Below are 24,185 nucleotides of genomic sequence, written 5' to 3' on the forward strand. Positions count from 1 at the left end.
CGGACAGAGGCCATATTGTGGTGACAGCCGGAGCGGAGAACAAGGAGAAAATGTTGACTTTTCCCCATCCTGAAATGACAGATAACGCATCCGTCTTGCTGTAACAAAGTGCTTCTGTAGTGTAGCTGTGGGGCTGCCCATGTGCTACTTTCTCCACTTACTGTGCTATATAGGAAGATGGAGATGGGCACATTGCTGTTTCAGGGATCGAACTTGTGAACTTCCAGTGACAGGTGCTCAAACCGCCAGGCAAACCATCTGGTTGATTACTGTCTTCCTGGACATCACATGTTTGACATTGCCCAATTTCCCCAAAGGGATCATTAAAGTTTAATCTAATCTAATTCAGATCCTGTGTGTTGGTAAAGGTTAGTTATCTGTATCAAAGCTATTTGTATCTGAAGTTGCCAGCAGCATACATCATTGGTTTTGTTTTAATTTCCCAACCAAAAAACCCACAGAAGACTTTGTTTTCAGATCTATCTAAAGTCAAATTCCCCATGCGTGTTTTGTTTCTTGCCAAATACAAATACTCCTAATTAGGTTTTCGTCTTTTCAAACGGGATCTTTTAGAGTTCTCTTTTAGAGTTTAAGAAGTGGTCTCGGAGTATGCGGTATTCCCTTTGGTATTGTGTTGGTTCCCGTCGCTGTCATGGTTTTGGACGGCTCGCGTCTCCAGAGACGCCCCAGAGTTCAGCCAGGGTCCCCCAGGGCCTCTCTGAGCACATGGGAACAGAGTGCGAGGAGCCCGACCAGCGCTCCGATCGCCAGAGAAACCGGAGACCGGGGAGAAACACGTTAGCCAGCCGCTGAGAGCCAAGGCATGGATTGTGGCCCATTTGAGACCCAGAACAATTGGACTACAGTTGAACGAGTGATTGGGCCAAAGCCCGAAGATTTGGAAAACATGAAAGTGAAAACGTGCCGTCCTCAGATCTGCGTTACACGCTTTGTTCTGCGGAACACGTTGTGACTTAATAATGTGTGTGTGTAATGGGGTCATGACCGAGCATATGTTGAAGTTGCCAGAGACCAACCTGAACAGCAGCCTCAAGTCCAGCATTATTTCTTTCCTCTTTCATCCCAGTTACTTCCTCATTGTTAAAAAAACGGTTGAGAACGACTTTTAGAATCAAACAAACAGTAGAAACTCCCATTTAACCGTGGCCAATAGAGTATTTGGTCTTACACCCTCTATTGCTCCTGAAATTTTAACTGATTTGAAAGCTCATGATTGTGCATAGCATTATGGCAATGCATTTGCAAACTGCACATAGGACACAATTTATCAGTGAAACCTTTTTGGAGCTTTGAAACCTTTGTGACGCCTCGTTGGATGACAGCAAGAAGCTGAAATATGTAATTTCATCTACTCTTTCAACAGGTGTCTGCAAACCCAATAGCCTGCCAAATGCACAGTGAAATGAACTTGACCTCTAGCTTCAGTCAGGTACTTGGGTCTTGGGCGAAACAATATATCCCTCAACAGATGGTTGTAACAAGAGGAAGACCTTACGCAAATATACCTGATACACTGTCGGGAATTCCTGTGCTCCCATTGCTGCAGCCCAGGTTGTAAATCATATTTAATGTCGCCAGACAAGGGGAATGTACAGTGCAGAATAAGTGTGTAATTGCTGTAATAGAATGATAGGGTTGAGACCTTTACATACCTGACCTTAGACTGCTGCAGCGGAGCACGCGACTGGAATATTTCCACCAGAGAAGAAGAGGACCATAGGCAGAAGAAGACGCACAAATATGTATACAGTGTGTGCATACACGTGCACACATATGGACACACACATGAACTCTCTCCATACTTATCTAAAGCCTACCGTTTGCAGTTTTCATTCATAATACCCCCCACTCCATGGAGTCTGTCTCTTATCACTAGATTTTAATACCAGTCATCAACTGTGATTGACTCCCAGCAAGAAAGCAGCACACACTGCTAAACTTATCATCACTCCGCCTTCCAGAATCATTATTTAAAGGGCAAATATTCAGGCAGTGTATGGGCCTTTATCACCAGGACCCCCAAAACGAACCCCATCTCATAATCACCTCTCGTTTAACCCAAAACAAGACGAAAATTACAGTACTTTACTCCGGCTCGTGAAACTGCCAGAGTAAATGTTGCGTTGGGCTCGACGTGTTTTCGAGGGCGTATCGGCGGCTGAAGGGCCGAGAGAAGCAGTTAAGTTGTTAATCTTAGCGTCAGGATCTGTCTGGCAACGCGTCCAGAGCGTGTCGGCAGAATAGTGGAAACACAAACTGAGTAGTACAGTGAGTTCTATTGTTTTTGTTTTATTTTAGTACTGCAGACCAGAAACAATGGCCGTTGCAAGCACTGAAATCCACATCGACCCGAAACTCCAACGCAAAAGACTGCAGTGTAGTTGCGTTGTCCTGCATAAATTTACAGATTATCTCATTCATCATTCAGATGTCGGTGAATGTTCTGCCATGATTTCGCAGCCCATTTTTGTGTCCAACGCTGTAGGTCAATGGGTTACCAGAGATCATAAGAGGATTTTGTCTCTGGTGACAAACAATTCAGGCTTGTGCCAGAGATGGGTTTTGTCTGGCTTTATCATCAGAAAAGGTCCTTTGTTGTGCTAGGTGTGTATAGTGCTACCACGGAAACACTGTTGATTTTAGAAATGAAGGTATTAGGTGGCATGAAATACCGATTTCCCATATCAGGGAGTGACCACAGAGAGAACTGATAAGCCCTTGCTGCAGCATGAATGCAGTAAGTGAACTTGTCATAGCACTTGAATACAGTTTTGTAAGATATCGGAAAGATTATTTTGGCCCTGACATCTTCCATCAACAAGTTGATTCTCCATGCATCATATAATTGGCTTTCCAAACTGATCTGTTAGGGGAGCCTCATTGAAAGCAAATGTACTGCCATGGATTGTTTGTTTGATTGTTCCATGTTGTTATATTACCATGGTATTTGGTACAGTACAGTGTTCTCCGCTTATCTGTGTCCACACTGCACTTTTCAATCGATTGATCCAACTAACTTTGCATGAAACCTCAGTAAACTGCTCTTAAAGCTTTATGTGGGCTTCGAGAGGCTTTATGAAGGAGGGAAATTTGAACCTCTGAAATGTCAGTAATGTTTATGACATGGCTTTAGTACTGAATAAATGAAGCATTCCCGGAGGAAAACTGGATCTCTGGAGCCCTGAGACTAGAAAGTAGCTCTTTGTCTGCGATGGTCCTGCCCTCCCGCTGCATTTACATCTCTGGGTTTCCTCTCGGTTCATTTTGCGTCAAAAGAGTGAGATGTGAAATGCATTTGAAGCTTCTGCAGATAACTATGATTTCGTCTTTCTTATCTTACAAAACTACATGATGCTGCCCTTAAAGTGCCGCTCCTCTGACAATTCGCTGTTTTCCACCTCTCCCCGAGTTTCCAGCTCTCATTGACGTGCGCGCAGTAACAACAACAACAACAACGTTCCACCAGCGCTCCAAGCCCCAGCTAAACAATACCAGATGTGAACGAGCAGCATCGTCTCCATATTCCCCTGTGCCTTGGTTTGCTCGTGGCATCGCGCTCCCTCCGATTGGCCAGGACAAATTGGTTTCAGACAGAGCTATCGAAAGCTATTGTGAAGTGCACTCCGTTCCTCCAGGCGGTGTTTCTCTCTCTCTTTCTCTCTCTCTCTCTCTCTCTCTCTCTCTCTCTCTCTCTCTCTCTCTCTCTCTCTCTCTCTCTCTCTCTCTCTCTCTCTCTCTCCCCCCCCCCCCCCCCCATGTAATAAATGCTAAGACAAGTGAATAGTCTGAGCTGTTGTGACCCAGTTATTATGGACTGGCCTGCCTGATCCGTTTATAGTCTGTTCATGTGGTTGTTGAGGTATGGAGCTGAGGCAAAAGTCTTGGGATGAAGGGGTTGGGAGAGCAAAATGTAGAAATATATCTTACTGTTGGAAAAATATAAATATGTAATAAATGTATATAGACTGTTGACAGGCAAACTTTAAATATGCAAACTGTGGGTTCCCAACTTCCCAACTAAGCCAACAGAGCTATGCTTTATCATTTTCTGTTAGTCTCAAGCTTTGCATCTTTGTGTCCATGCACAGGAGCAAGAGGACCCCAACAAGCTGGCCACCAGCTGGCCCGACTACTACATCGACCGCATCAACTCCATGGCTGCCGTAAGTGAAACTCATCCTCCCGTCTCCTCTGTCTGAATGTCCGTCTGTCTCCCTCTGTCGAAATTCCCACACAAGTGAGCATTCCTGGCCGACTGTAATCGCACCATTACAGTACGCTCCGCTAGATTTCGGCCTCTTGCCTCCATTACGAAGAGGTCACCGTTCCCTCGGTCGCTCTTTCTCCAACTTCTGTCTTGGCTCGCTTTTTTTAATCATTTCCCCGCTGACTGCACTCTGCTACATTCACAGGGCCGCATTCCTTCCCTGCGACCCCGGCGTTCACACACACACACACACACACATACACACAGAGCGATGACAAACAGGCTATTTAGCCACTCAGCAGTTCAGTCAGTGGGAATGCCTGTCGGAGAAGCTGAGAGAAGCCAGGATGACAATATTCATTATTTTTAGCCTATATGGCTGCCAATAAAAACAGCGTGATCTCATCAGAAAGCGGTGTACATACATAAACGGAGCATTATTTCAGACATCTCTGCGGTTATCTGATTATCATTTGGTTGTGTGAGTAAAAAACCACGTGCAAGAATCTTGAATACCTGCTCTGGTGTGGAGAACAAGCTTGTTTTTGACAAAGCAGGTGTAAGTGCCAGGGTGGATACGACACAGATATGTCAGCCGTGAACGTTTGAACATCATAAAACCTGAAATTTTAGGGCTAACTCTTCAAGAATGACACATAAGCATGAAGTTTGAAGAGACAAATCACTTTATAGTATTTAGGACAAAGTCTTGCAACTCCAGCAAGAGCTCCCATGTCGGTAATGAACTTTTTTTTTTTTTTTTTTCTGTGTCATACCTGGCCAAAACCGCCCACCAATTTGGATATTTTACAAGTCTTTTCCAGGCCAAGGAGTACACAAACTGTTCAACCGTAATTCACGCAGATCACCGCGAACACAGGGCCAAAAAAGTAATGGCTTTTAATATCTGTTTATTGCCATGTTGTTTGTTTTTCTGGCAAACACGCCTGTAGCAACAAGCCATGTTTAGTTTGCTATTTTTACAGCTGTTTTTGTTTATTGGCACCGACTTTTGGGGACGAAAAATGAGCCATTTTTGAAACCGGTACCTGAGCTCAGCGTCGACGTCTGGAGAAACAATTTTACTGTCATTCTCTTAAAGGCTCCGGCAGCTCGCACACACACACACACACACACACACACACACACATACATTTAAAGTGCCGTCAGGAGAAAGTGCTGATTTGTGAGTTGCCAAGAATTTTAAATCCATCAGGGCCATAGCGGTGCCTCTCTGCTATTAGGTGTCGTACACGCTGTCAGACTTATGTGTCAGCCTCTTTTTTTCTTTTTTACTATCTCCACTGCAAAAAAAATCTCCATCGTAGCAAATCACTCGTTCTCATATTCATTCTTAAAATCTTATTTTTCTTAAAAACAAGTGAAAAATGTGCCACTGCGATGAGATAATTCCACTTTCCAATGCAGTTTTGGGAATTTTGTAGAAAGAAGTGTCAATATCAGGCAGATCACTGCAGCATCAATAAAATGACACTTCAAGAAAATTCTCAATTGATTTGCATTGGAAACAAGTGAATTATCGTACACCAGTGGCTGATTTCTTTCTACTTGTTTTAAGAAAAATAAGATTTTAAGTGACTTGTTAAGATGGATATTTTTTGCAGTCTCTACCTCCTTTTTTTTTTTTATTACACAAACAAGCACTCTCTTGTTCAATCCCCACGTCAGCCAAGTCTGTCTTATTCACCATAGCTCCGACCAATTTCCTCCCCTTCCTGCCTCCTATTTCCACTCCGACTATCAGTCTTCCATTTTCTCCACCGCGGAGCTCCAGACAGCATCTTGACAGGAGCGCATTTTAAAGTTTGGAGGTGCTCCGCTCCGCCGTGACTTCATGTCTTGGCTCCCGGGCCAGCTCACCGGGGACAGCCCTTCCACAGTAGCTGACTTATTGGATGAGCTCATTTTCGCCTTGCCGCCCGGAGAGATTACAACCAGCTCCTTGATGTTCATTCATAAAACCCTGTCAGAGCTTGAGGTTTTTTTTTCGTTGGCCACAGAGCGATAAGTCAAACATGAGCCCCCGTGATTCTGACAAAAGTTTCTGTAACCCTGCTGTGTCCAAGCTAGCACACTAGCTTTTGAATTCCCACTAGGACAGAGGTTTCTGAAGAAAAAGATAGAGAGTACAGAGTGACAGAGAACAGAGTGGAGTTTCAACCCAGAGGCGAGGAGCCATTGGCAGTAATGTGAAGAAGCCTCCTTTCTGTCACCGCTGACTCAATCTGCCATCGCTTATTTGGAGCTTCAATGAAATGTGTAACATAACACAAGTGTTGTTGACATTAATCTTCTTCTGTTGTCAGAAGACTGCACAACCATAAATAGTGACTTGATTCACGGTCGACAAAATGCTTACAAGCTAGGAATTACGTGGCTTAGTTGCGATGTCAAAAGAAAACATGATAGCTAACAAGCTATCAACAATAGGATAGTAGGAGTTTTGTCAGCTTTTTAGTTTGCGCATTGGTGTCTAACTTTGCACGAGCATTTTGGTTAAAATAGTGCTGTTTGCTTTGATTTATATTAAGTAAAAGCATAAACATTTGTCTTGTCTCATCACTGACACACCTGGTCCAAGTTAAGGTTTTGATGAGCAGCAAGTTGAGTTATGTCTCACTCAATTAACACACTGACGACTAGCTTGAAGGCAGAATTGTAGTTCTGGTAGGGAACTTCCCATCTCAGGTGGTAGGGAAGTACCTTCTGCTGGTTTACCAACTGGCTATAATAGTATCCTTATGTGCATCTTGGCTACAGGTTAGCATGAGCATACAAACAACAGATGTAGAGAGGAGCCATTTGGCTAGACTCATTGACACGGTGAACTGGCTCACAGCACGACCAAATCATTCACTCTCCCTGACACTTGTTGTGTCCAACTTCCCATTGACTATGAACATATTCATTTAGAGAAACGGGAGCCAGGGCCTTTACTTCTTGGCAAAGGGTCTCGGAACCATCTGGACTTGAAGCTAAGTCGACACGATGGATGTTTTGACTGCACTGTTTCTAGGTTAAACACTCTCACACACCGGACAGCGCAGAGTTGTTGTTAGGCAGTCAAACATGGGGTTGCTATAACTTCTCTCGTTAACTATGTGGGTGCTATTGCTTTTCTCAAACGCTTTACCACCATGGAATATTTGCACCCAACTTTGCCCTTTATATCTTTTTAAGGGGTGCTTGAGGGTTTAGAGGGTTGGAAAACGGGGTCACTTTCAATCAAATTTATCTTATAGGCAAATTAATGGGCAGCCACTGTGACTAGCTTTTTACTACGTTGCTAAAACACACAGTGGTTGAACCTTAGCACTTGGCAGTGAGCTGCCATGGAAAACGCCTGGAGAGGCTAAACAGAAGCCCAGCGCCCCCGACTAATGGGAGCACAACCGCCCTTTGATGTTGTTGAGGGAGCCTTTAAGTGACGCAAAAATCCATTAACACTAGCACTGGTGTACGTTTTTTCTAATGATCTGCCCCATTTGTTTTAGCATTTGTTGCAGGCTTGATTGGAGCTAATTGCCTGCAGGACTGCATGTTGTATAGCTTCAAACAGCTCTTTAATAGGAAAATGGCATTGAAAGGAAAAAAGACGTGATCTGTTTGATTTGTGGTGCCTGAAACATAAGCATGCTAATTAGGTTCTGATTATCTGTGCTGCTAGGAACAATTTAACAAACACATTCGCTTGTAAAGGGGAGGAAATATAGTGTGTTACTGGTCTATACTAGTAACTGCTGCCAAGTTAAGATTAGCATTCTTGTGTTGAATCGCATGTTGTCCCAGTAGACACAACTATTTGAAAGAACTCTTAATTAAAAGTGAAAAATACAGTATTCATGCCAGCAGTTAACTTGTCCATTGGCGCCTCACTAAGCCAAATTCCACTGATATCAATCAATTGTTTTTCCATTCAATTACATCCTCATTTTTCCCCAAATTCTCCAGATGCAGACCCTGTTTGCCTTCGATGAGGAGGAGATGGAAATGAGGAACAAGGTGGTGGAGGATCTGAAAACGGCACTTCGGACTCAACCAATGAGGTGAGCGAATCTCTCGGTCCAGCTAAACCTTGACCTGTCCTGCGTAGCAGACGGTGCACAGCTTTGCATTTGCCGCCTCTTGAAACATCTGTTTCCGTCATGCATTCCTGCTGTTTGACTTATTGAGGTAATGTTACACTTATTAACTTGTAATGCTACATGCTACAGTAAAGAATTACTCTCCGTGAAGTCTGTCTCTTGTCACGGTAGGATCACAGTAAAAGGAGCCCTTTTAATTACTCCAAATTGAAATAAGACCGCTTGACTCGAGTCACATCAAGACCTACAGTCCTCCCTTTTCTTCTCCTGACATGGTCGCCAGCAGCTGTAAGGCGTCACTCATCAACCACAAAGAAACATTCAAGGGCATTGGACAGCCCGCTAATACAAAACTGCCCCCTCTTTTCCCCCCATTAGCGGCTCCTTTGGTGCTGTCCATCAGCCGGTGCCAGTTGTACGATACAGTGGTCTGGACCGAAGCGGGGGTGTTGAGTTTTCTCTTGGGGTGCAATGAAGTGACAGACCTTATGTGTGGAGTGACAAAAGCCCAAGAGGGCCCAAGTGTCTGGGTCATGTCTGGGTTGTGCGCATGTGTTTGTGTGTAAGTATATGGATGAAATTGTGTGTGTGTGCGTACTTGCGTATGCGTCTGTGCATGTATGAGTATCTAGACCACCATTACTTAGAACAAGGCATGGTATGCAGCTTCCAGAGTCTAAGGAGAAGCATGGGAAAAAGTCTAGCATTCCCGGTATTCCCAGTACTTTGATTTTTGTTAAGCAAACGGATGACAAGAACACTGGACTTCAACACCAAGTAAAAAGTTCTATTAATTTTGAAGTGAGTAGCGAGTAATGAGTAATTTATCTTCTTTTAGTAACAAGCCCAATAGAGAGATAGAGAGATTTCTTCAGTCCTCTCTCACTCGCTCCCTCCTTGCATTTCATTCACAAGTGTCCTTAATTTACCTCATTAAAGGTCACTGTAATGACTCAATCAACACTTCTCACTAATGCACCTGCCGCCACACTGTTACCAGAGCGAGCGATAGTTATTGCCCATTAACTCACAGATGGGTTTTGTAAAGCACTGTAGCAGGTGTGTCCCAGAGAATATGGGTTTGAGGGGACAGTGTTTTTAATGTCCCCCTCTAGTCTCGTCTTCATGACAAATGGGTGACTAAAGAAAAAAGGGGGACCATGTGGCTTTGTGCTTGAGGCCGCCTGTGCAGAGTGACTTATGGGTTGCTTCCCTAGACTTTCCTTTTGAAAACGCCTGTCATTTCTACTGTACGCCTTTTATGCCATCGTTTTCTGAGACAAGCCCGTTTCTTTCCCCTATTCGGCTGTGATTCCCGATTTGCTTTTGGAGGACGGCCTGAAATGGCCTCCCTCCCTCGCTCCCGCTGGCATTTCAAAGAGACAGCTGGGCTCCGGAGTAAAGAGGTGCCCTTGTGCCCTCGGCCCCCTCTGGAGGGCCACAGCACCCAACCACATGGTGGGCATGCAGGGTGCCAGGCAGAGCGCACAAAAGCAGCACATTGTCAGCAAGCCACCCACTGTTGTCGCTTTTCCTCATACGCTGATTATAAGGCATTGAAGCGGCAAGTGCTACATGTTCTGGTGTGTTATATGTGATATGAACATCAACCACTCATTTCCTTATCATGCCCCCCCGTCTCATTGGTCCCTCAAGTCGATGAAGAAAACTTTCTGCTTAGTCTTTATTGCAGACTTTCCAGAGATGTGTTGGCTCTCAGCAGCAAGGGCCTGATGTCTACGTGATGTTCATTTAATCAATGCTTGTATTCACCTCCCATAGTGAGAAAGCACAGCAGGCAGACAGGATGATTATGAATGTCAGTTGATACGGTAGCTTGTTTGCTGCTTACCAAAAAGCATTTTTTTATAGCTGTAAGAGGAAAATCAAATTAATGGCCTGGATGTCTTGTTATTTCAAATACAAATGTGATTCATTATACGCAGTTATAAACAAAGGAGCCATTTTGAAAATTGGCTGAACTTTCCCTTTAGGTGATTTTACAGCTTATCTCATTTTCTCTGCCAACAGTTATTGCTTTGTTTACCAGTTGTCAAATGGAGCTTGAACCGTCGTGTTGAGGCTGTGTGTTGACTCGCATACGTGCAGCAGGATCCCGTCTCAAGTGGGCCCCCACGTACAAACATAAACTGCTAGAGCAATACTCAAATTAAAAATGCAAACACAAGTGGTACATTCAGTTTAGCTTCCAAATATTTAAATATTTACAGTCTCTTGTAGGCACCCAGCCGCGTTTTAACCACACCATTAAGTGTGCTTACACAAGCTGTGTTGACCTATTTAGTCATTTACGCATCCGGATTATAGATTATGGTTGGAAATTGTCAGAGCATCTTGCACTTGAAAAGCTCTGCAGTACGTACCCATGCTTTATAGTGATGTGTCAGTTCATGTGCATTTATGTATGCTTGTTTTTAAGAAGCGACACCCCTCAGTCACTGTCATTTCCGCTGTGTCGTTGGAAAGAAAATAAGAAGAGGAGGACAGGAACTGGAGCTTTCCTGCAGGTCACCGAGGCCACACTGGCCCAGAATGCACTGCGGTCCCAGGTCCATGTCAGTAGAGCATCACAAGTCTTCCCGGGACGGGTCTTTGGACGTTGCTTCTGCAAAGCCATTCCAGCAAGAATATTGACTCGAGTCGACTGCAGCCGCTCCCCGGCTCCTCAGGAGAGCGCTTGTGTCAACAGCCCTTTGGAAGGTCCTGATTCCTACCACCATATGCAAATATTATCCTTCAAAACATTTTGCCGCCGGATGTCTCAAAGGTTCCGCTCAACAGAGAGTGAACTTTATATCTGTTTTCACATATTACCGAATACATTAGTTGGGGGAACTAAGGGTGGGGTGGGGGGGATATCGCACCTTTAAAGAGTCTTGGATGGAACAATGTTTTCGCTTTTTAAGAGTGCCGATGTCTCACTCCCGACTAGACCGTGGTACTTAGCATGTGAGGGGGAAATGGAGAAAAGTGAGGGAGAGGAGGGCAGGCAGAAGGCTGGAGGAGAGGCTCGGGTTGTCGGAGAGGGAGGTTTGTGTTGGAACGGCGATAAAAGGATGGCGAGAGGGAGCGAGAGAGAGGCGGAGTGGAGCAGGGGGGTTATGTGCTCCCACCCTACTCTGATCCCCCATGCGTTGGGCTTCCGATGTAATTACATACACACACATCCTCCTTGGCCCTGCTTACAGCCACACACACACACACACACACAGACACACACACACAGACACACAAACCACATACTTACATGGGTCTGATGGTGCAAAGTAATATAAAGTTTGTATTTAATTGCATTTAGGTCTGCTGTTTCTGAAAGTTTGTGTCCCCGAGTGTCTGATTATTGCCCAATTAGTAAGAATAATGACTAGGTTTATGTACGTGTGTGTGTGTGTGTGTGTGTGTGTGTTTCTGTCTTCAACCACAAGGCACAGGAGCCATTATAGACACAGGACACACCTGGGACCAACTTAGTCACACACATTCACGCACCGACCGCTCCCTGTGGATTTGGCTGTAAACCCAGGACTATATAAGCCATTCCCTCCATGCTATGATATACTATACACGCCGCAGATGAGGTACATGTGCAGCTCGGCCAGGGATTCGATTGTGATCTGCGTTTGCGAGTGTAGCCCTTTGTGCGACCTTTAGTTCAGAAACAGCGGGCCTCACATCGCGGAAAATTTATTTGAGTGAGAGCCGTGGCAATATCGTATGACTTCTCCTCCAAGTGCCGCAGACACCTCGGTTAAATGGTTTTAAGCAGCACCTCTGAAAGAACCTCCTGGGCCCTTGTCCGCTGTCTGGCCCTTTTTATAGTAGAGCAAGAAGTATATGTGTGTGTCTTTATGCCTGGGGGTAGGTGTGTGGCTGTTTGAGGGAGATGCAAGTGTGTATGTGGTGATTGGACGAAGGAGGGAAGAGGGAAAGTGTGTGTGTGTGCGTGTGTGTGTGTGCACGTGTTACACTTAGATCAGTTTGCGTGGTTAAGCTTTGAGGCAAGGGCGAACTCCAAACCAACCGCCTGCCATACAGGGGGTCATCCACAGTTCAAAGAAAGCAGAATGGTGCAGCGAAAACTTCTGAAAATCCAACTAGTTGGAAGAGTTTTGAAAGATATTTTGTGCATCTGGATTAGTTTTCCACACTGCCCATCTTATTTAGAACATGGACTGCCTCTGGTTTAGGGGTTTTACGCTGTTTAGATAAATGGAAATAAGTCTCTGAACAAATTATGTGATCCTCAATGATTTTACAATGGCTCCTGACCTTCAGCATTGACAATTTCTTAGTAATTGTCAGAAAATATAGTGAAAATCTGGTTTAATTTCTACCTGCAGCTAACCTGACATTACCTCTGACCATATTTGGCCCTGACTCGACGCACGCCGCCATCATTTTTCGCTCCACTGTTGTTTAGTCTCGTCCCGCTCAAAGTTCTATTCCTCTCTTCTTTCTTTTGTCTGTCTGAAGAACTGTGTGTGTTTGGTCGGGGTGTGGGGGGGTTTGGCTGGGCCTCGGTATTGTTCAGCTCTGCCTGAGCTCATATTGTATGCAGCGGTCGTCTAGCTCTCGCTGTCTTGAACGCAACCCCGGCGGGTTTTCAAGTATGCAGCGGTCGATCCAAAAAAAAAAAAAAAAAAAAAAGGAAAGAAAAAATCCTGCAAGCCACTCGGCTGAGCGTGAATGTCAGTGGGAAGGGGAAGACGAGAGGAGACTCCTAAGTCGGAGGAGATGGGATCCATTGATCCAAGCGCTCATCAGAGACAGGGAGAGAGAGAGAGAGGATGAGGGAAGGAGGAAGGAAGGAAAAGAGAGAGAGAGAGAAATGGGGAGGAAAGGGGACAGGAGAGAGGGAATAGCTGGATGTCAGCTTACTAGCAGGTTTTGTTTACAGTACAGAGGATTAGTTGACGTTGAATGTCCTTTGAGGAGCTATGCATGCGTGTGTTTTCGTGCACACATACGCATTCCCGCTCCCCACATAAAGCGCGTGCATGTGCCTCCTGTAGACAGGGGCGTGCGCGCTCTTCTGCGTGTGTGTGTGTATGAGTTTTTACCGAGCTGTCGGCGAACCAACGGAGCGTGACATCCAGGCAGCGAGCGAAGCCTTGAATCCCATCCACCCTTTTGAACCCGGACTCCAAGAACAACATCCCTCGCCCCTCCGCTTTCCATACATTAATCACCGGGATGTTCAGCTTAATTTCTCTTCCAGTATGAAATCTCTCTCTGAGGTGGCCCGCGCTTCACGGACAGGCGTATCGCTATACAGCTGCTCCGCCGGCCAAAGACTTGTCACCGATATAAGATGTGCAACTTCAACACTTGGATCAGATCTGCCTCGCTCCAGTTCCAGTGTCTGCCTTACATCTGAATCAAGTCACATCTAATATATTGGATTTATTTTGAACTATCTTAGTGATGAGTGGAGACCGCAACTGCGATGTTCCAAAGAGTCGTGACTACGCTAAAACAAGAAGCACATTGCCTGTTAAGAGCTTGTGTGTGTGTGAGCGTGTGTGTTCTCTATGATTTCACCATATTGCATTGTCGAGGAAGGTGGACTCAACATGTGTGTGTGTGTCTGAGTGTGTGTACATGCAGACGTACAGTATGATCTCTGTGATCTCATCCAGGCGCTGCTGGAGATCAGAGGATTATATGTCTTTGGGAGATTTACCGGCTATGCCAGGTGAATTGTGTGTGTGTGTGTGTAAGAGAGCGTGCGTACGTGTGCATGTGCGTCTGCTGGAAATCTGGGATTGATCGTGTGTGAGCAGGAGGGGGGGGAAGGAGCCCTGGCCTGAGATGTATAGGATAATAATTGGATGATTTACATATTTTCAAGGCCGGCCCGTGTGTTTTTTCCACGCCTGCCCGAGCCAAGACAGCGGTGGGAGGGGATGGAACTTGGCCTGTACCCCTCTGACAGTGTCAAAACAATGTATCTGTTACGATGAGCAGCAATAAATCTCGCTTCACTGCCCCCTCTTCCCATTTTTTTCCTTCCCTCTCTTTTTCAGACTTTGCTCTCTCTTTTCTCGGTCCCTCTCACTTTCTGACTCTTTCATTTCCTCCCTTTCTCTCTCTCTTTTCCTCCCCACCCCGTCTCTCTCTCTCTCTCCGTCTTACAAGCTCACATTTGTTTGAAATAATTTATGAGCCCTATCAGGAATCTTCGTGAGTGGGAAGATCATTTACAAAACCCCACTGTGTGCCCTCTAGATGTCACATCCCTCAATATTTACATGTCCTGCCAGTCATTCAATAGGTTCGAGTCTCTCCCAGAGGTTAATCACTTGCCGCTCTGTAATTAGTCCAGCTAATGAAGGTTATCATTAGGATAATGCATGAATTTGGAGTGGGTGGTGACGGTGTAAAGTTTAATGTACAATGAAGCTATTCATGTTTGGTGGTGCTTTGATGGTTGTTCTGTAGACAGTGATGAGTTGAGTTAGTAGTGTCTGTCTATAATACATTGTAGATCAATTTACTTAGGTTGACTGAATACTTAAATTAGCAATTACTTATGAGTGAAATTGGGGCAGCAGCATGGTCCAGCAGTTAGAGAAGACCATTCAAGCCCCTGTATCAGCAAGCATCTGCCCTGCTCAAGTGTCCTTGAGCAAGACACTGAATCCCTACCAGCTCCACAGGTGCCATTCTGTAGCGTCCCTGACCTTTGACCTCCCTGGAGAGGGGAAAGTGAAAAGAGAATTTCCCTATGGGGATCAATAAAGAATCACATTAAAACATGTATGTTTGCTTATGTGTTTTTCAAAAAGCCAGTTTGTGAAAAAAAAATGGCTTGCAGACATTGTAACAGCACATAAAAGTGCTTTATGGTGTCCATGGCCAAACACCGGTGGCATTTGCCTTCTGACAGAGAGTTTGAATGTTGCACAATGTTCTCCAACTGCAACAATGCTGGCCATTCTGGACTCATTTTTGGATCCTTCCAGCTACTGTATACTCTGTGCCATATTCCACACGGCTGAATCTGTACTTCTTTCTCTCCCCACCTCCTCCAGGTTCGTCACGCGCTTCATCGAGCTGGACGGCCTCACCTGCCTCCTCAACTTCCTGCGCAGCATGGACTACGAGACGTCGGAGAGCCGCGTCCACACCTCCGTTATCGGCTGCATCAAGGCCCTGATGAACAACTCGCAGGGGCGCGCCCACGTCCTGGCCCACCCGCAGAGCATCAACACCATCTCGCAGAGCCTGCGGACGGAGAACATCAAGACCAAGGTGGCGGTGCTGGAGATCCTCGGGGCGGTGTGCCTGGTGCCCGACGGACACAAGAAGGTGCTGCAGGCCATGGCGCACTACCAGAAGTACGCCGCCGAGAGGACTCGCTTCCAGGTGAGAGAGGGAATCGAGCCTACTTGATGGATAGAGTGTCGGTTGGTCTTTATCGTAAGTGTTAGAGGTGCAAACAGATCCATATTTGGAGCAGTTATTGTATTTGAACTGTTTCTGAGCACTTACATACTTGCCATTGCTGAGGACATGAGGCATCTAGAGTTTAGGGGAAAGGGCAGGCGAAATATTTGAGGGTGATACTCTGGCAAAGAGAGGATGAATCATGCTGTGGTCATTTTGATTAGTTGGAGACTCGCGCTGTAGCAGCTCATACTTACACTCTCGTAGCTGAGGTTAAGTCAACACATCGGCCGTATTAAAGGCACGTGAGGACATCCAGAGTTATGGAGTATGCAGGCGGGACTGTAGGGGGGTACGTGAGTGTGCGGTGGTGCCGTAGTGACTAGCAGGACTGTGTCAACAAGCCGGGTCTCACAAGTCCCCAGGGTGTGTGGTAAATCACGCCACCTCAGGCTAAGCTAACAACACAGGAGCTGAGTGATTCAGATGTTATGGGCCTTTTAATGTTGGTTTGTATTATGCTTAAGGTGTGAAAATGTGTTGGGGGTCAGTGGAACAGGGAGGGAATGAAGGGAATGAGCAGTTGGCATGGTTACCTCTGTGTGACCTGGTTTGCTTCACTCAGAATCTAACCACTTTCGGCACTAATATATTTTTCTTATCAAAGACAAACTTGCTGATTAACTCTCCTGTCTGTCCTGACCGTCTAGACGCTGCTGAACGAGTTGGACAGGAGTACGGGCCGCTACAGAGACGAGGTCAACCTGAAGACGGCCATCATGTCCTTCATCAATGCTGTGCTCAACGCTGGAGCTGGGGAGGTCAGACTGAACAACCACAGGCCTTTTAGATTACACAGTCAAACAAACCTTGGGGAAGCTTAGTTGAACACATTTTCAATATTTGGCAGGAAAAAAAGTCATGCGACTCGTTTGATTGTTTCAATTTTTTGGGATCGTTTTTGATTTTGATTGGGAATCGGATATAAAAATGCATTTCAATTTCAATGCAAAGGTTTAAAAATATACTGAACACTTGATTTTTTTCATGGTGGGTTCATTATGTCAACTTTTCACTTCTGTCATTCGCTCTCCTTGCATTTCTAGGACAACCTGGAGTTCCGCCTCCACCTTAGGTACGAGTTCCTGATGTTGGGCATCCAGCCGGTCATCGACAAGCTCCGAGAGCACGATAACGCCACTCTGGATAGGTGAGGCTGGGACCTAATGACCAATTAACCAATAAAAGTATATCCACTTCATTGATTTTCCTGGAGTGGAAAACTGGCATCCAACATTTCAGACTTAAATTAAGGTGCAGTAAGTCGTTCAATCTCATCAGTCCGTATTCTCCTTCTTCAGGCATTTGGACTTCTTTGAGATGGTGCGGAACGAGGATGACTCGGAACTGGCCAAACGGTTTGATATGGTGAGTAGTTGATCCACCATTCCCTTAGACAACAATCCATTTTGCTGTCAAGTTGCTATCGGGGACTGTACTACTTTGGCTCTCCGGTTCAATTCATCCTAAGTCACACAAAACAATCATCAAACTTATAGTTTAAGAGTCACTGGGGACTGATTATCTCTCACTTTCTTCAACAGTCCCATGTAGACACCAAGAGTGCCGGTGCCATGTTTGAGCTGATCAAGAAGAAGCTGAACCACACAGAGGCCTACCCATACCTCCTCTCCATCCTCCAGCACTGCCTGCAGATGCCATGTGAGTAGCCTGATAACAAGGATTTTATTTGACTCACTGATACTGATCAAATTCACGAGGATGCTTCCAGGACAGGTAAACTGTTTATAGACTCTGTATGCCTCAAAGGCTGGTGAAAGGTTACGATGGCCTCCGAGGCAGCAAGTATATCGATCGCATTTATGATGTTGCATTCTAGTAATAGCATGCACATGAAAATTGAGCATTATAACAGCACGTTTGCTGTTTTTATGTATCTGTGGTCCGGGAGGAACCTCCATCATATCGGTGGTGGACGACATTTGCCAATATATGATATTTAATAAAAGGCCAACATAGTTAAACCAATATATCAGTCTAACCCTAGTACTTCTGTCTCTCCATACCCAGATAAGCGCGGAGGCGGCAGCCTGCAGCACTGGCAGCTCCTAGACAGGATACTCCAGCAGATAGTCCTACAGGACGACAAGGGCGAGGACCCCGACGCCGCCCCCCTGGACAACTTCAGCGTCAAGAACATCATCCGCATGTAAGTGGCAGCACATCTTTATTCATGATCAGAGCAGAAAAGTACCTAGAATGTCCACTCAGAGCAGTCGTACAGTGTTTTCAATCAGTATCTAAATAACACAAAACACTAGAGTCTATATCAGATATTTATCAATCATCTTAAGATAATAAGTGATGATCTAGGAGAAGTAGTTCCTTTCAGACCATGATGAGAGAGTTAAGTGCACTCCGATTCCAACACAGACTCCATGTCTTTTTAAAATCTTCTCCTCACCCTCAGAGGCTGTAAACAGGCTCTCATTTCTGGAAAAATCCCAGTGGTTAATGCATCCTCTCAGCATCACTTCTCACTAAGATCAAAGACAAGACTGATGTCAACAGCGTGTGCTTTTATGTCGGAATAAGCGAGGCGTGGCTGCGAGGCAGAGAAGCGCTGGAATATCATGACTTGTGCATCCAAGCTTTGGTGTACGCATCAACAAGGGAAACCATTTACAGTAAACCAGTAACCACATATATAATTAAACCTGTTTAAACAGCCTGTCTCAGCCTGGCTATCGCCATATTTGAGCTATTTCACAAGCAGCGCGAGCGGAGAATGTGATTGGATAGGACGGTGAGGTGAGGCAGCAGCAGGGGGTCGTGGGCAGAGTTGGAGGAAGCCACGCTCCGACGGTGAATTGGCATGAAAGCGGAAGCCCGAGATCAAAAGGAAAATCGCTCTAATCGCATTAGGCAGGCAAGCCGGCCAAGCCAGCCGTGTTCAGGTGCGGCCAAGCAGTCAGTGGGTTTGATGGGGAAGACGGCGGGGAGAAATGAGCGTTTCATAAAGGAAAACCACCTGTTTGACTTGGAAAATGGTTGTTTTCTGTATGTCACCAGCGGTGCCGTTTACGTTGTTGCTTAGAGAGATTGTTTTTCAAATGGTCATTGACATTCGCTGGGTTTTGAGGTCTGGGTTTCAGTGAATTTTGAAACAAATCTGGACTAGTGTTCGCAAGCCAAGGTCTGCGGTGTGTGCTGAGTGTAGGCAGCGTTAAAAGATGGCATTCAGGGCTTTGTCCATACAATCCATGTTCTACTCCTCTCTCTCTCCTCTCTCTCTCTCTCTCTCTCTCTCTCTCTTTCTCTCTCTGTGGGTGTGGATTTCTCTTTACCAGTTTGCTGCAGTTTCCCTCTTTCTGACTTGCTGTCATTCTTTTCTCTCACCCTTTCTCATCTTTCTCCCGTATCGGTCTCCACATTTCTGTCATTTCTAAACCAAGCTTCAGATCAGTGATTAATGTGTTTAGTCTCAGTGATGAAAGCACCATAAAGCATGTAGCGTGGTAAACCTTGGCCCGTGCCGGCCGCGACTCTATGGACTAATTCAGCCTCCATTGTTTGTGCAATCAGCACACTTGAATGTAATTCTTTCCAGTAGCACATAGAGAGCGAGTTTGGACGCGGCGTCTAAGCCTACTGTCAATTGCAGATCCATTACAGCGGTCAAAACCTATCCCTCTCTTTACGTTGATGCCAAAGTCTTGTTGTGTTTCCATAAACTCTCCGAGAGTAAATTATGCCTGGAAAAAGCGTACATAAACTGAGATTTCCTCATTCTTTGGCTGCGCGCCGGAGGCCCTGACGGTTAGCGGGTGAAACGTTTGTCTCGTGCCGTGGCGGCTCGGGGGGGGGGGACGGGGGGTCAGTGCTGTTAAAACAAATGGGGGACGGAGTCGTTAATCATCCGCGGTCTGCATGACGACGACTCCGACCACTGACTCGCGCGCCTGACCCCAAATTAACACTCTTCTCCAAATCACATTTTTTCCCCAGCTATGTAAAGGTATTTATTTCAGAGTAGCGGACAATAAAGGGATTGTGTCTTTTTATTTTTTTTAATGATGGGATCCATGAAACGTTGCTTGAGCTGTAATTAAAGGAGGATTGACTTTGTAATCAAGTTCAGGCGGTTCTGTTCGCTAAGTAACACAGGCAATTAGAAGACCTCAAACTGATTAATTCGCCCTTAAATTGCCTTGTGGGCTTTCTCTTGAGAATTGATTACAAGCACTTAAGCGTGAATCATTACCACAGTGAAGTTATTTTATTCTTGCTGTCAGTTGTACCTCAAAACTAGGCTCCTGTCCTGTACTTTACTCTCTTGCTCTTTCACTTTCGTTGTTGGTTTGTATTTGGTGTTAAAATTGTCACTGAAACATTTCTATTCTCTCATCTCTAGCCATGGCTACCACCGATGCTCCAGGTTTCACTTTTCCAATCTCTCTTCCTCTCATTTCATGTCTCATAACTTTCCATCTCATGATCTTTTCATTTCTCCTTAATTCAGTATTTCAACTTTTACCTCCTATTTGTTTCCTTTATACCTGTGTGCAGTCTCCCTGACTGCCTCTACTTTACCATGAACACCCACCTATCACATTACTGGAACTCAATTTCATATCATAACTACAGTATAACCCAGTTTAACCTTAAGCCTCCAGCTGAACTGACTGCCAACAGTCATAACCCTGAATATAATGAATTCCAACCTTGCAGTATTGATTTTAGCATTAACGTTGTGTTATGCAGCTTAACAAGGTAAAATGCATCTCAACCCAGTCAATTCTGGCAATAAATCCGAATTCCATTCACAAATAGGAAGTGGACAATGATTGTCAATGAGGAGACTTTCCAATCCATGTATTCACAATTTCTTGGATTGACTAGGTTGGACTGCAATTGACTCCTACCTGCAAGCTTTGTGTTTATAAATGGACTTGATAAATGGACTGTTTATGTGTCTGACTTTGTGTTGATCCATCCCTCTGTCTGTCTGTTCTCACAGGTTGGTCAATGAGAACGAAGTGAAACAGTGGCGAGAACAGGCAGAGAAGTTCAGGAAAGGTAAGACTTGTTTGACACACTGCGCTCTGCAGGTTGAAAGAGAAAATGCATCACATTTCAGCTAGTAAAAAACAGGGGCCAATTAAGTGCATTTGTGTCATTTATTGTGTCCTCTCTGTCAATCTGTTTATATGTCTGTCTGCAAAAATCACCGACTGTCTGCTTCTCTATGTCTCTACCTCTGTCTATTTGTACTTTGCCATCTGCGTGCACACCATGTTAATAATCCTCTCCCCTCTTCCTCCTCCTAGATCATGCAGAGCTGCTAGCCAAGCTGGAGAGGAAGGAGCGGGAGTGTGAGACCAAGACCCAGGAAAAGGAGGACATGATGAAGACTTTAAACAAGATGAAGGACAAGCTCCAGCGTGAGGGTGTGGAGCTGCGCTCGGCCAGGGAACAAGTCCTGGACCTGTCCACACGCATCCACGACATAGCTGTGAGCAGGGCCGTTTATTATACTGTGTGATAATGCATCATATAATTTGTCACTGCACTGTAATCATGTAGTTAATGGCTAAGTGCAAATTTGTATCTATTTAATGGATCATGATAGAAAATCAAGTCAGTTTTTCCACTTTTCTGCAATTCTCCCGGATGAAGCTCCCCGATGAACAATATTAACAATCGATTATTTTTCTTCAAAACACATCTTAACTTATCTCTCATTTCCTCTGCTTCCACTAACAGGGCGGCAGTGTGTCTTTCCCGCCCCCTCCTCCGCCCCCTGGTGGCCCCATGGCCCCACCTCCACCACCTATGACCGGCGGCTTCCCTCCGCCTCCACCTCCGCTACCGTTCAGCTGCCCGCCTCCTCCCCCGCCTCCTCCTCCGCCCGGAGCCCCGCCTCCTCCGCCGGGAGCCCCGCCCATGTTTGGAGCTCCGCCTCCTCCGGCGCCTCCCTCCTTCAGCACAGGGAACACCCTGCGCTCCAAGTCCATCCCGCAGCCCTCTCATCCCCTCAAGTCCTTCAACTGGGCCAAGCTAGGAGAGGTGAGAGAACAGCGCCCTTTTTCACAATATCGTCAAACATCTTCCTTCCTGTACGAAAACATTGTATTTGACCCTTTTACATTTTTTCCTGCAGTTGAAACCCTATACTCATGAAATCCATTGTTGTCCCAAATGCATGATCATCTGAAAAAAACCTGTTCATATAAATCCTGAGACTGTTTTCAAATTCAAGGTTTTCATCTTACTGCAGCGTTAAGGCTCTATAAATCCTATGACATCATATCGTGAGCATGACTTAATATCCATAATATAAAAATATGGTAGATTCATAATCAGATAGGATGAAATGCGGAGTAAAGTATGAGTCATTCCATAAATGCCATCTTGCTGGTCATATAGCGAGCGGCTAATGTCATTGCATAACAAATTCAACACATTCGTTCATCCTTAATCTCATGTATAAGCACAGCAGCACTTGGTAGTAGCACCTTCATTTATCCCTGCATGATCCATGAGCTACAGAGTATTAATCTCAACTGTATCTCACTCCGTGTCACCTCTTATGTCCCCCTGCCTCTTCTCAGAATAAGATCACCGGCACCATCTGGCATGACATCGATGACCTGAGAGCTTTCAAGACCCTCGACCTCAAGGACATAGAGAAGATGTTCTCGGCCTATCAGAGACAGCAGGTTCGCTTTTGGTTGTTAGGGATTGGGATACACACTATTTTGGAATGCAGTTTGTTTTTTGGTATACATTGCTGAGTGTGTATATGTGTGTTTGTGTCAGGAGGGTGGGTACAGAAACAGACATCTATAGTATGCCTGCTGTTGTCGTAACTGTTTGATTTGCCATTGAAGTGATGAATTATGCCATGAGGATCGAATCGGTGTGTATTTGTGTGTGCTGGGGTGAGCTGCTGGATGTTTGAAGAGGAGTCTGAGAGCGCCAAAGGGTCCGGCTCCTGGTCTAACCTTAGCAGCTGTTCACTCCTGAATGGCTTATTGTAGAGACGCCACAGAGCTCAAGCTTGCCCTCGTATCTTCAGAGCGTTTGTTTGGGGGCTGTGGGGAGCTGGCCGGGTCTTCATGGGCTCATGCATTAGGGCAACACACAAAGGAAACAGTCAGCGCCATCAAAGTCACAAGGAGTCACGATACAGCAAAGTAATATTGAGGTTAGCATATTAAAATAAAGCGGCAATTGATTGAACGGAGTTGAACCGTGAACCGACTATTAGGATAATTGCAGTGTGCACGCCTATATCTACACTTTGGGAAGCTAGCATACAGTACATAGCAATTAGTTCATCCTGTGCTACCATAGTTAAACTAATTACATACCACTTATCATGTGATAATATTGGGTGCAGTGGCATACTATTAACAGATTTAACTGCCTCAAATAGGTTTAAGTGGAAGGTTAATTAATCCTTAATTAGTTTCTAGTAATCATGGTTTAAAACAAGGTCTTAAAGGCTTAATGGGAGAGCAATAGATAGTCTCTATAGAGGCATTACCATTGTTGGATGCCTTTTCAATGCATTTTACTGCCATAGTTAAAAGCCTTTTGACAGCTAAATGCAGAACTTTTCTTTGTTGATTTTATTAAAGAGTAATGGGTCATTTGAGGTTGTTGCTGACAGTGATTTATTAGTGATATTTATTTATACAGTGAGAGTTTTTATTGGCACAAGCCAGCGGTTAAATGTAGATCTCTATGGATTTAGCCACATAAAACCCAAGGTCTCTCTGACTATGACAACTCCGTTCCATTTGGCAAGTGAAATATTCGACTGGACAGTATTCCAATGTTTATATATGGCATAATTGCTTTTATAAGCTTTTCATTGGTCATTCTTTCGAAAAAGGCTTTTGTTTATATTGACCCTCTGTAGGATTAGTTACCACGTTCATTTTTCATTTTCCTCTTTTTCCATTTCAAGACAGATGTAGATGCAATCAAAAGAGTGCACTTGAACAATCATGGCCTCTTTAAGAATACAAGCAAAATAGAACAGAGTTTAAATGTCTTTTCACCGATGCGGCACGGAGCTATTCCAACCACCAATATAAATTTCATGAGCCCCTGACTGAAGAAGTAGGTGACATTCCTGTCTCGCAGAGGCTTCCCAACTTCTGCTTGTAGTGCGCAGTTGTAGCTCTCTGCTCCAGCCACCACTGTAGTTCTGCCACCTTTTGCTGCTTGAAGTGCTAATCTTTGCATGTGTTTTCAATTTTTTGGTCTCTCTCTGCACTCTCCGACTGCCTGGGCAGGAGCTGCTCACTAACCAATCCTTCAAACAGGTGAGTCAAGGGTCTTCCAGCTTCTATACCACCTACTTCCATTGCTCTGTGCCCTTTCTTCTGCTATGCAGCAGGCAGCAA

At 45.1% G+C, this 24,185-nt stretch overlaps 1 protein-coding gene across 4 annotated transcripts in view; it reads left to right on the forward strand.

Moving 5' to 3' along the window:
- daam2 (dishevelled associated activator of morphogenesis 2) overlaps positions 1-24,185 on the forward strand; it is an 88,033-nt gene that overhangs the window by 48,202 nt on the left and 15,646 nt on the right. For 3 of the 4 annotated variants that reach the window (XM_078289410.1, XM_078289411.1, XM_071905770.2), the window contains exons 4-16: positions 4,110-4,184; positions 8,201-8,295; positions 15,390-15,723; positions 16,455-16,565; positions 16,851-16,954; positions 17,106-17,172; positions 17,349-17,466; positions 17,836-17,974; positions 20,786-20,844; positions 21,096-21,280; positions 21,532-21,834; positions 22,380-22,487; positions 24,075-24,104. In XM_078289410.1, coding sequence (XP_078145536.1) covers positions 4,110-4,184; positions 8,201-8,295; positions 15,390-15,723; positions 16,455-16,565; positions 16,851-16,954; positions 17,106-17,172; positions 17,349-17,466; positions 17,836-17,974; positions 20,786-20,844; positions 21,096-21,280; positions 21,532-21,834; positions 22,380-22,487; positions 24,075-24,104 — 1,728 coding nt within the window. The remainder of the gene's footprint in view (positions 1-4,109; positions 4,185-8,200; positions 8,296-15,389; positions 15,724-16,454; positions 16,566-16,850; positions 16,955-17,105; positions 17,173-17,348; positions 17,467-17,835; positions 17,975-20,785; positions 20,845-21,095; positions 21,281-21,531; positions 21,835-22,379; positions 22,488-24,074; positions 24,105-24,185) is intronic. The other variant, XM_078289412.1, reaches the window with a different exon arrangement.

Source organism: Centroberyx gerrardi, chromosome 17, assembly GCF_048128805.1.
Source record: "Centroberyx gerrardi isolate f3 chromosome 17, fCenGer3.hap1.cur.20231027, whole genome shotgun sequence".
Lineage (NCBI taxonomy): Eukaryota > Metazoa > Chordata > Actinopteri > Beryciformes > Berycidae > Centroberyx > Centroberyx gerrardi.